Source organism: Chenopodium quinoa, unplaced genomic scaffold (genome assembly GCF_001683475.1).
Source record: "Chenopodium quinoa cultivar QQ74 unplaced genomic scaffold, ASM168347v1, whole genome shotgun sequence".
In the NCBI taxonomy this organism is placed as follows: domain Eukaryota; kingdom Viridiplantae; phylum Streptophyta; class Magnoliopsida; order Caryophyllales; family Amaranthaceae; genus Chenopodium; species Chenopodium quinoa.
This window is the reverse complement of record NW_018743850.1, coordinates 272764-285393: the sequence shown is the minus strand read 5'-3', so window position 1 is coordinate 285393 and position 12630 is coordinate 272764. Positions and strand designations below refer to the sequence as shown.

The window sequence follows — 12630 nt, the reverse complement described above, 5'->3', positions numbered from 1 at the left end:
ATCGCCAAAATAGGCTTTATTTCACTAATACTCAAATAATATCGTGATAAGAACATTTACATAGTACTGTACATGACAAATTCGATAATACTGTATAATTTTAGACAATTTAATTAAATTCGATAAAGATAATCATCTTGGTGGAAAACATGACAACCTACTAAGCACAATCGGCAATTAAATCAACTAATAATCCCAACAATTATAAGGAAGGCAAAAAGAATGTCCATTACATTAGGTAATTTACGACGGTAATTGTCAAACAAGGCCGTAAATTACGAAACACACAATTTTATTTTATTTTTACCATACAGGACGATAATAATACCGAAAAAAAAAAATAATAGTAATAATAATAGTAATTGAAGGCATTCAACATAAACTCGTATATACGGGTACTATTTTATGAATCTCTCACATGTTCAATTCGTTTCTTTGTACATTGTCGAATTCCGAACTAAAAAACAAAAACAAAATTTTGAAAAACCACCCAAAAAAAAAAAGTCAAATCAACCAACACAACCATAATTCAATTCCCCTCCCTCTGAAAATCAAGATCAGTAGCGACTAAGATCAAATTCATACAAACTGGAAAAATGTCAACTAAACAACCTATATTTATCTTATACTAACAATTTTCCCAGCAAATAAAATTAAATTAGAGAAGAAAAAAAAAACCCAAAAATTAAAATTAAAAAAAAAAAAAAGAAAAGAAATCAATAATCAGGCATATGGTGGCTAATCTTGCCTTCTTCAGCAGCAGCCATCTTCTGTTCAGAAACCTTTAACCAAATACAAACAACTGTAAAACTAACAATCAAACTCAAAAGCCCACTTCCAAGCCCAATTCCAACTATCGCCATCACAGACAACCCTCTATTTTTGTACGGTTCTAACGGGTATCCGTACAAATCCTTATTCCCTTGAAACGACGTCGCATTAAACCTCGGCAACGTCCCACTCCGATTCCCAATCGACGGCGGAATCACCCCGGACAACTTATTATACGACACATCGAATGTGTTGAGTCGTACAAGGAGACCCAATTGCTGAGGGATGGGCCCCACTAGCTGGTTCCCATGTAAGTCGATGACATTAAGGTAAGCGCAGAGGTAGAGTGAGGGAGGGATCTGACCGGAGAGACGGTTACCGGAGAGATTGAGGACGGCGAGGTTAGAAAGGTCTTTTAGCTCGGAAGGGATCTCGCCGGAGAGAGAGTTGGAGGAGAGGTCGAGGGTTTGGAGATTAGTGCATTTAGAGAGAGAAGAAGAGATGGTACCTTGGAGTGAGAGGGAGGAGAGAGAAAGGCGAAAGATGCGGCCGTTGTTACAAGTGGCGCCTTGAAGGTGAGAGTCGAAGCCGTTACATGGGTTGGCGAAGTTGGGCTGGGTCCAGTTTTTGAGATTATGGGCCGGGTCTTGGAAGGAGGTGAAGAGTTGGGATAGACAAGCTTCGTCGCTTGGATCTGAGGTTGAAGGGTGGACATGGAGGAGGAGGAGGAAGAAGAATACGGCGGAGATGTGGTGGTGTTCACGGTGGTGGTGTTTTTTCATAGGTTGGAATTTGAATTTGAATTTGAATTTGGTGGAGTAATTTTTGGGGGAGTTTGATTTGAGTGAGGAGAATGATGGATGATTTGGAGAGGTGAGGGAGGAGACTAGGAGAGAGAGAGGAGAAGGTGGGAGTTGTGAGTTTGTATTGGGTTGGTTGTTTTTGGTGTTGGTTTCTGGGAGAAGTGAAACTGAAATTAAGGAAAGGAATGGAATTCGAGGGTGAATGCGTCATTCTGCGCTTTATAAACTTTCCTTTTATTTTACTTCTATCTATTTTTTTTTAGTTACTCCCTCCATTTTATAATATAGTTCCTATTTTCCTATTTTGTAGATTCAAAATGTTGTTTCTATTTCTATTTTTTTATAGTATGTAAAGACCATTATACCCTCACTTTTTTAACTTTATTCATTGTACTTCTGAAATTACCCTTGAATTTTGCACATATCTTGTACTTTTTTCTATTTTCTCTCTCTAACTTTTGTCCATAATTGTACTTTTCACTTTTATTAATGTATTTCATCCACTTTCTCCTCCTATTTCTTGGATACCATGAAAAAACACAAACTATAATTATATTATGGGACGAAAGGAGTACAACATTTTCTTATTTTGAAAATTGTTAATTACTTGCAATACTTTTCATTTTAAACATTTTTTCTCTCTTATATCTCTTCTACCCACATGGGTCCCTTTTATTTTTCTCTCTATCTCTCTCCTCTTCAAAAATTGCAACTAAAAAAACGAAGGAAGTACAACTTACGATGTATTATATTACGAGTACTATTTTACTCCATATTTCAGTAAATTCCTATGCTCACAAGTTTCCCCAATTCCCCTCGACTTGTGTCATCGAGTCACATTCTTTTTACCTTACGGAGTCTATTCATTGGAACTTATTAGACTTGATTTGAAATTATCTAGAAATTTTGGTTTGATTTTTTATGAAGAAATTCCTATTTATCACGTAATTAAAGAGTAGAATGCATTTTTAAGGACACACATATTACACAGATTTTTATATATGGTTGGTCACACCGTGGCCGGATTTACTTATTCTAGGGTTACTTATTCAGGGGTTACTCAGTCGGTCAGGGGTTACTCGGTTAGTTAGGGGTTACTTATTCAGGTATTACTCGGTCAGTCAGTCAAGGGTTACTTATTTAGGGATTACTCGGTCAGTTAGTCAGGGGTTACTTATTCTGGGATTACTCGGTTGGTCAGGGTTTACTCTCACACAGAAAACGCGCTAATTGACTGAGTAACACCAGAATAAGTAACCCTTGACCAACTAGGTAATCCCCGAATAAGTAACCCGGCGAAAACGCGTTAACCAACCGAGTAAAAATAAGTAACCTCGACCACACAGAAAAAGGACCACACATTTTATACTTTTCATCATTTGGGGACTTAGCTTTTATTTTTCATCATTAAGAAATTGTCAGTCATCGTAAAAAAAAATAAGGCCACTTAATTTTAAAAACCCCTAAATGTGTTTTAATTACAATTGTAACTATAAGAACTAGATTTCAACATCCACCATACAAAGAATGTATATAATTATAAATTAAAACCTTATAAGATAAATAGAATAACATCTCTTAATTCATTTTCATTTTTATCTAGTCCTGACCCAAATTTCTGTTAGAACCAAATGTTGCACGTCTAATTTCTAATTGTCAATTAGCGTTTCTTCAATTCTTTTTTTTTTTTATTCTTTTTTTTTTTTTACAATGTAAACATTAATTATAATCTTTCATTTTGTACTTATTTCAAACATAAAGTCAACTTATATAAATTAGTACAGGTTTAATCTTGATAATTAATCAGGTAAATGGAGAAATGAAAAATGCCAAGAAATACTTGTACAACCCTTAAAAAAATAAAAATAAATAAATATACTTTGCATCATTGGGATGTATGGCCATAATACTCTTCAAAGATCCTTTTAAAAATAGAGATAGGCAGCAATAGACTTTTTTTTCTGGGGAAAGTTGTTAAGGAAGTTGAAAATAAATTGAAAAAACAAGTGCAGAAACACTGACACTTTTTTAAAATCAATTAAAGTAAGGAGTGAATTTGATGATTAGGAATCATTAAAATCTCCAACTTGATTTTGTGATGCATAGATTGATGATTTGAGGCATATTATTTTGGCTTTATAAATAATTAAAACAAACAATTAGAAAGATACATGTTATTTTTTGGTGTATTTTTCTTCTAGAACACACTATTTTATTGCTTATCTTTTTTGAAATGTTAGTATATCATTATATTATTCTAAACATTTTTTATAAATATATTCCTTTCTGTTTGGCCATCTTCATTCTTTCCAATCAGGGTAATATGATTCAATATTAAAACTAATTATGTTCGATAACTTATATCATATGTTAAATTTTAAGAAAATGTAAAATCTCAATCAAAGTTTGAAAATACGTAAATAAAAAAATTAATGTTTTAGTACATACACATAAAACTAATATTGACTTTTGCTGGGAGTCCTGAGACACTTCTTGAGGTGATATATTATTTTTGACATTCATAAATAACTACATAAATACACACACACACACACACACACACACACATATATATATATATATATATATATATATATATATATATATATATATATATATATATATATATATATATATATATATATATAAGACATACTTGACATAGTGACAAGTGGCATCTCTTGATGCATGCCTTTTTTTTTTGGTGAATCCCATATATAAATTTTTAAGGCTGTAAATAAAAATAATCAAATCACAATTATTGGGTGGCTTCAAACACATTTTATTTATAGTAACAAAAAAACTATAATATCACATATATCGATCACCCATCCATAAAACAAAAAATATAACAACACAAGCCATAATTATTACCCAATTATGGATTGTTCTTTCTTTAATAATTAGAGTATTATTTATTTTAATTGGAGTGGTTATGTTAGATGTAAAGGTGATTTATTATTTGTAATTAATATTTTTACACACATGTTGAGTTATAGTTTTACCGAAGTTTTTTTAGTATGTTGTTTGACTAATATCTTGATTTTTATTTATAATAAGTCTTTAATCACTTTCACACGATATTTTGAGATCTTATAGTTAAGGGAGAAGTAAACTATAGTTTAGAAATTTTAATGTTGGGAAAAATGGTAGAAAGCATAAGACATACATACAAATTTGACGTTAGAAATTTTATTATAGTTGTAGAAGGGGTGGAAAAAACATTTTTATTCATGGTTTTGATTTGAAATCTTATGAAGCAAGCAATAGTAATTGAATTAATTTTTTGTTAAATCTTTTTGTAATTTAACCATTAATCACTACAAGAAAAAGGGTAGATTCCGACGGACACAAAATTCCGTCGGAAATCCCATATATTCCGGCGGATTTATATTCCGTCGGAATATTCCGACGGAATTTGTACGGAATAAAAATCCGTCGGAATATATGGGCATTCCGACGGAATATTCTGTCGGAAAATTTATATTCTGACGGAAAAAAATCCGTCGGAATATTCCGTCGAAACGTTAAATTTCCGACAGAATAAAAATCCATCGGAAATTTCCGACGGAATATTCCGTCGGAAATTAATTAAATAATAAAAAAAACCTCTTTAAAACATAAAAAAACCCTAAAAACCCACACTCCTTTCTCTCTCCCCGCCTCCCTTCTCTTTCTCTCTCCTCTCTTCTTTCCTCTTCCCCTCTTTCTCCTTCCTTTCCTCCCTTCTCCTTCCTCAGCGCACACATCCTTCCTCTTCCCTTCTTTCTCCTTCCTCTCCTCTTCCCCTCTTTCTTTTTTTTTGTTTCGTTTTCTTTGCCAACTCAAGGTTATTTCAAGATATTCAATGGCAACTCATGAAAATCAAGGTTTTCATGTTAAATTCGACCATGAAAACTCTAGATATAGAGTTTTCATGGTCGAATTTGACCTTATAAACCCAATTTCGACGTTTTTTTTTTTTTTTGTCAAATTAAGGTATGGTTGAATTTTCTGGATTTTTTGAAATATATGGTGTTGTTGAAGTATGGATTTTTTTTATGTTTTTTTTTTTCAGTGGTTGTTTCGAGTGGTGAGGTGGGTTTCGGTGGTTAGGTGGGTTGCGATTTGGTTGTGTACGGTAGTGTGTTTGGGTGTGGGTTGGTGGTGGTGTATGAAGGTGGGATAGGTGGTGGTGTACGGTGGTGGGCTAGAGGGTTTGGGTGTGGGTCGTTTCGGTGGTGTTGCGTGGTTGGGGCTGGTAGGGGTGGTGCGTGAGGGTAGTTAGGGGGCAGGGGGCAGGGGCTGGGGCGGGGGGTAGGGGACAGGGGGCAGGGGCTGGTAGGGGTGGTGCGTAAGGGTGGTTAGGGGGCGGAGCAAAGGGGCAGGGGCTGGGGCAGGGGCTGGTAGGGGTGGTGCGTGAGGGTGGTTAGGGGGCAAGGGGGTGGGGTGGGGCTACTCTGTTTTTTTTTGTTTTTTTTATTAACTTTTCCGTCGAAATATATCATTTCCGACAAAAAATTCCGTCGGAAACCTACCCACCTCCGACGGAAATTTATGTCGGAAATTTGCGACGGAATTTCAAATAAAGTCAAAAACAGCGCCGACATAATTAGATCCGTCGAAAAATCCGTCGGAATAACGTCTTCCGACGGAATTTCCGCCGGAAAAGGTCGAATTTCCGACAAAGGCTGTTACGACAGACTAACTCCGACGGAATTCCGTCGGAAAGCCTGATTCCGACGGAATTTTCTATGTTTCCGACGGAAAATTCCGTCAGAATCCAACTGTTTTCTTGTAGTGAATAATCTTTTATGAGATGTATTTTTTTTTAAAAAAAATAAAAATTAGTAAAGACGACATAGATGTTAAATTGAAATATGAGTAAATCGAAATAAACCAAACTCTCGCCTCTCCTCTCTTCTAGGGTTTCTCCAAATTCTTGGCTGTTTAGAAGAAATTAGACTGTTTCATACCCTTTTCCTTTAATTTTCTTTAGTTTTGCAATTTAGTTTTCAATAAATCTACACGAGTAGTGAAGATATTCGTCCGTCTTCTTATGGTGGAGTGTCTCCTTATGGTGGAGTCATTAGTTTTTGTTTAGGGTTCATTTTGTGTGTTAGGGTTTATTAAAAAGGTAATCATCTTTTTCCCTATTATCAGTTCGTTGGTAAAGAGTTTTTCGGGATCGCAACGGTTGTCAATTTTCAAAGGCGTTCAAGTGAATCAAATGAAAATCATCCTTACGGCTAAAACAAATCGTTAGACCGTCTCTCCGAAAAGGCTTTATAGTCCAACGATGAACGATGTGTGCGAGAGATGTACCACAGTGCAAGATTTATTCAATGATCGTAGCTTTGATAAAGGAAACCCTTATTTGATTCAATTTTATGTATTTGTTGATTTAGATTTCATTTGTAGATGTCGTATGGCTTTTGATTAATGAGTTGATTGTTTCAAAAAAAAATTGAAATATGAGATGGGAAAAATCTAATATATATATATAAATAAAGTAGTCATTTTTAGAGAGCATTCGGAGCGCCACGAAAGAAATATACTTATTTCAACCAATAAAAAGAAAGATTTGTTTTTTTTTTAATTAAAAAATTATGTCGCCACCTAAATAAAAGTAACGAATTAGATTTGATATTGTTGGATAATTTAGAGTGTTGTAGTGGAGAGATCGCTCCACTTGTTAGCGCGCTTATGAAAGACAAGCGCGGACCGCTCCAAAAGCGCGACAAAATCGCGCTGAGTTTTTTGGAAAATCTGTAAAGTCTAGGAGGCGCGCCCGCGCCATGGTTTGGCGCGACCCGCGCCTAAACCGCGATAAAATCGCGTCAGATTTCTGGAAAAGTTGGAATTTTGGAAGAACGAGGAGGAGCGCCCGCGCTGCTGTGGTGGCTCGCCCGCACCTCCTCGCTCGTTTTCGGTTTTTGCGGTTATTTCCTTTATATCGTTTTCGATGTTTTGGTTTTAAAGATGCAGAACATAATATTCCTCTCTGAAAAACTCTCTCTTCTCTACAATTTTATTGAAGAATCTTGCAAACTCTTCTTTAATTTATCTTTCATTAAGTTTATTGATTGAGAATTTATTCATCTTATCACACATCTTTGTGCTTAGAGTGTGGTGTTGACTATTGTATCTCAAAGTGAGTTTCCGGTTTCAACCCAAGGACCGTGGTGGGGGAAATTATCACTTTAGGAAAGTGTATACACGCCTTAGTCAAGTATCCGGTATAGAAGACTCACGTGGTCATTGTTTTTCTCATGTTCTTGGTGGATATCGGCTTGGAGAGAGGCAAGTAAAGAACCATTCACATTAGTGTTATTTTTGTTGTAATTTCTGAATTATATTGTTAATTTAGTGCTTGGTTTGTGATAATACTTTAAGTATTTGGTGTTGTGTATTTAATTGAATTTTATACACATTCTAGGGTTTGTCCACCATTGTTATTTGATTCTAATTGTGTAGAATCAAAGTAGTAAACCCTAACAATCTAAAGTGATAATTGTTTGAACAACATGTCTAGTGTGGAAGAACTTACCACAAACTTTTTCAAACTCAAGAAGTTTGACGGTGTGGAATTTCGACGATGGAAGAAGAAGATGTATTTTCTTCTTACATCGTTAAAGGTTGCCTATGTGATTAGCACTCCTAGACCGGTAGAACATGAGAATGAAACAATGGAGGATGTGCGTGAGAAATCTAAGTGGGATAATGATGACTTTATTTGTCGGGGACATATTCTCAATGGGTTGGAGGATGATTTGTTCGATGTGTATCAACATGTCGAGTCTGCTAAAGAGCTATGGGAATCATTAGAAAGCAAGTATATGGCGGAGGATGCTTCTAGCAAGAAATTCCTAGTAAGTAATTTTAATGACTTTAAGTTTGTTGAAGGTAGATCGATTATGGACCAATTTCATGAGATACAACGTATTTATAGTAAATTGAAACAACATGGTATCAATGTTGATGAATTGTTTGTTGTTTCGAGTATTATTGATAAGCTGCCCAATAGTTGGAAAGATGTTAAGCATGACTTAAAACACAAAAAAGAGGACATATCTTTGTCCAATTTGGCTACCCATCTTCAAATTGAAGAGGGGATAAGGGCCATGGAGAAGGTTAAGGATGGAAATCCTAGAACTTTCACCATTAATGTGGTGGAGGAAGGCAAATCTAGTGCTTCAACTAGTGGTAAGAGGAAGAAGTTTACTTCCTCTAAGGGCAAGTCCAAGAAACAAAAGGACAACAACAAGAATGCTTGTTGGGAATGCGGTAATACTGGACACCGCAAGAAGGACTGCTACATGTTCAAGAAGAAAATGGAAAAATCCAAGGATGGTCAAGCTTCTAAGAGCAAGGACCAACCCACCAAAGGTAATTTATTACATGAAGTTGAATTTAATTCCGGTATGGATTTAAATGCAACGGATCCTAACATTTTTATGGTGCAGGATGATGACTCTTGGTGGATGGATTCGGGGGCTTCAAGGCATGTATGCAAGGTGAAGCATTGGTTCAAAACCTTTCACAAGGTTGGTGATGGAGAAGAGCTCTTTATGGGAAACAACTCTACCATCATGGTCCGAGGAAGAGGACAAGTTGAGCTGATGTTTAGTTCGGGCAATAGTATCATCCTTAGGGATGTATTATATGCTCCTAGTATTTCTAGAAATCTTGTATCAGGCCCAATCCTGAATAGACTTGGATTTAGACTAGTTTTTGAAGCAGATAGATGTATTATAACTAAGGGTAGCACTTTTGTTGGACGTTGTTATTTGTCTCATGGTTTGTTTAAACTCTCTTTAAGAGAGAGGTCTGTAATATTGGATGATGTTTGTTTTAATGTTGGTAATGACAATAGTTTGAATTTTTTTTCTTTATGTCATTCTAGATTAGGTCATATGAATTACAATAAGTCGTCTTTTATGTCTAAATTAGAACTTATTCCTCCATGTGATATTGCTCTTGATAAATGTACTACTTATATGCTTAATAAGATCACTAGAACTCCTTTCAAGAAAGTTGAAAGATGTTCTAAGATCTTAGAATTGGTTCATAGTGATTTGTGTGACTAATATAGTACACCTTTGGGAAATAAAAGATACATAGTTACGTTTATTGATGATTTTTCAAGATTTTGCTATGTTCATCTTTTATATTCCAAAGATGAAGCCTTGGTTAAATTTTATATTTATAAGAAAGAGGTTGAATTGCAAGTAGAGTCTTTTATTAAGAAATTGAGAACCGATAAGGGAGGAGAATATTATGATCCTGCTTATTTCCAATCTTTGGGTATTATTCATGAGACTACAGCTGGTTATGCACCACAATCAAATAGTGTAGCTGAAAGGAAGAACAAAATTCTTCAAGAAATGGTTAATTCCATGCTATCTTACTCAGGTTTGAGTGAGGTATTTTGGGGTGAAGCTTTGTTGACGGCTTGTCACATACTTAACCGTGTTCCCACTAAGGGAAAGGATTCCACTCCTTATGAACTTTGGTACAAAAGGAAACCAAACTTGAAGTATCTCAAGGTTTGGGGTTGTAGGGCAGTCGTAAGAGTGCCTGGCAACAAGAAAAGAAAGCTCGGTGAAAGGGGCTTGGAATGCATTTTTATAGGTTATGCTGAGCATAGCAAAACCTATAGGTTCTATGTTATAGAACAAAGTGACTTTATTTCGAAACATTCGATAATTGAGTCACGTGATGCAATTTTTGATGAAAATCGGTTTTTATCAATGAGTAGACCAAAGGATCTACAAGTTAGTACCAAAGGAAAGAAAATTGTTGATTATGATGATCAACATGTTTCTCATGAAGGTTCATCTAATAATGAGGATGAGACTCCTCATGTTAGAAGAAGTAAAAGACAAAGGAAAATTAGGAATCCTCTAGATGACCTCATAATTTATTTGGTTGAAGGATCTATGGATGTCCTTAGTTCCACTACTCCATATTGTTTTAATGTGGATAATGACCCAAAAACTTATAGCGAGGCCATATCTTCCCAAGATAGTGCATTTTGGAAAGAAGCTATAAATGATGATATGGATTCTATCATGGGAAATGACACTTGGGTCTTAGAGGATTTACCTCCCAGTTGCAAACCTCTTGGTTGCAAGTGGATTTTCACTAGGAAAAGGAGACCGGATGGCTCCATAGTGAAATTTAAAGCCAGATTGGTTATCCAAGGCTTTAGGCAAAAGCATGGTGTTGATTATTTTGACACATATGCACCGGTTGCAAGAATAACCTCAATAAGGTTATTAATTGCAATGGCTTCGGTATACAATCTAGTGATTCATCAAATGGATGTCAAAACGACATTCCTTTATGGTGATCTAGAGGAAGAAGTGTACATGAAACAACCCGAAGGGTTTGTTTTGGAAGGGCAAGAAAACAAGGTGTGTAAATTGGTTAAGTCATTGTATGGACCTAAACAAGCACCAAAACAGTGGCATCGGAAGTTTGATGACACAATTTTGTCTTTTGGATTCAAGGTGAATCAAGCTGATTAGTGTATTTATAGCAAATTTGATGACAAAGGTCATGGTGTCATCATTTGTCTATATGTTGTTGATATGCTTATCTTTGGTACAAGTCTACAACAAGTAGAATTGACCAAGGAATTCTTATCCTCGTCTTTTCAGATGAAGGATTTGGGGGAGGCGGATGTCATTTTGGGCATCAAGATAATTAGGGACAATGGAAGGCTTATGTTAAGCCAATCTCATTACATTGAGAAAATGATCAAACGGTTCAATATGTTTGATAAGTGTCCCGTGAATACCCCATGTAATCTAATGTAAAATTGGTTAAGAATTCGGGGAAAACGGTTTCCCAATTGGAGTATTCAAGGATAATTGGATCCTTAATATATGCCATGACAAGTACAAGACCAGATATTGCATTGGCTGTGGGAAAACTAAGTAGATTTACTAGTAACTCGGGTGCACAACATTGGTTTGCAGTTCGGAGGGTCTTGAGTACATTGGACTATGGTTTGTCTTATAGTGGATTTCCTTCGGTTTTAGAAGGATATTCGGATGCAAGTTGGATCACTTACAAAGAGGATGACTCTTCTGTAAGTGGTTGGGTATTTTTGTTTGGGGGAGGTTCCATTTCATGGTCTTCCAAGAAACAAACTTGCATTGCCGATTCCACTATGGCAGCGGAGTTTATAGCTCTTGCCTCAGCTAGTAAGGAAGCTGTGTGGTTGAGAAATATCATGTTAGAGCTACGTTTATTGCCTAAGACAATCTCACCGGTGGCTATTCATTGTGATTCGAATTCGGCTTTAATAAAGGCTTATAGTCAAGTGTATAATGGTAAGTCTCGGCATATTTCACTAAGGCATAGCCTAGTGAAAGAGCTTATCAATGATGGTGTCATAAGTATTGACTATGTTCCTACGAAAATGAATTTGGCGGATTGCTTTACTAAAGCAATGCCAAGACATTCCATCATATTTGCTTTGACTGGAATGGGTTTATGTCCTATAGCACAAAGTTGTGAAACCCAATCTAACGCTTGAAGAAACATCAAGTCTTAGATTCAATGTGGTTGAATTACAACTTTGTTGTTTGTTAGCAATATTTCATGACCCACATTGCTATGTTACTTGTGACGGTAAGGTAGCGTCAATTCAAAGTTCTCAAAGATTTAGAGTTGAGAAGCTCTAAATGAAAGTGTCTTGTCATAAAGGCACGTTTACGTATATGAGAACCTACCTATATAAGTTCGAAGTTTAGCCGCTTCAAGAAGTCTAGTTGGACATATAGACTTTGATGAACTTATGAAAGATACGGACACATGGCTGTATAAAAGTGTCAAGTGATGTTAAATTCGAGTTATCTTGTGTGTATTTCATCTTCGAATGATTAGAGATAGCCGTGTGATTCAATCCATATGGAAATCATGGGATATGATCATCGTTAAGTGCGTTATACAGAGTGTCAATTCAATCCGTAGGGACATTGGCATTGATGCATGAGATGAAGCTTATTTGATGGAAGTGGAGAAAGGATTTAAAGGAACACTCTAAATGGGGGAGGATTGTTGG

At 35.8% G+C, this 12630-nt stretch overlaps 2 protein-coding genes across 2 annotated transcripts; one reads left to right on the top strand and one right to left on the bottom strand.

Annotated features, from left to right (window-relative positions):
• Positions 1-366: 366 nt before the first annotated feature.
• LOC110685766 (leucine-rich repeat protein 1-like) lies at positions 367-1965 on the bottom strand. The gene has a single exon (XM_021862287.1). It carries the CDS (start codon positions 1551-1553, stop codon positions 717-719), a length of 837 nt encoding a protein of 278 aa, XP_021717979.1. The 5' UTR covers positions 1554-1965; the 3' UTR covers positions 367-716.
• Positions 1966-8080: 6115 nt separating this feature from the next.
• Positions 8081-8844, top strand: LOC110686238. Its single transcript, XM_021862858.1, has 2 exons — positions 8081-8759; positions 8810-8844. Exons 1-2 carry the CDS (start codon positions 8081-8083, stop codon positions 8842-8844), a joined length of 714 nt encoding a protein of 237 aa, XP_021718550.1.
• Positions 8845-12630: the final 3786 nt, after the last annotated feature.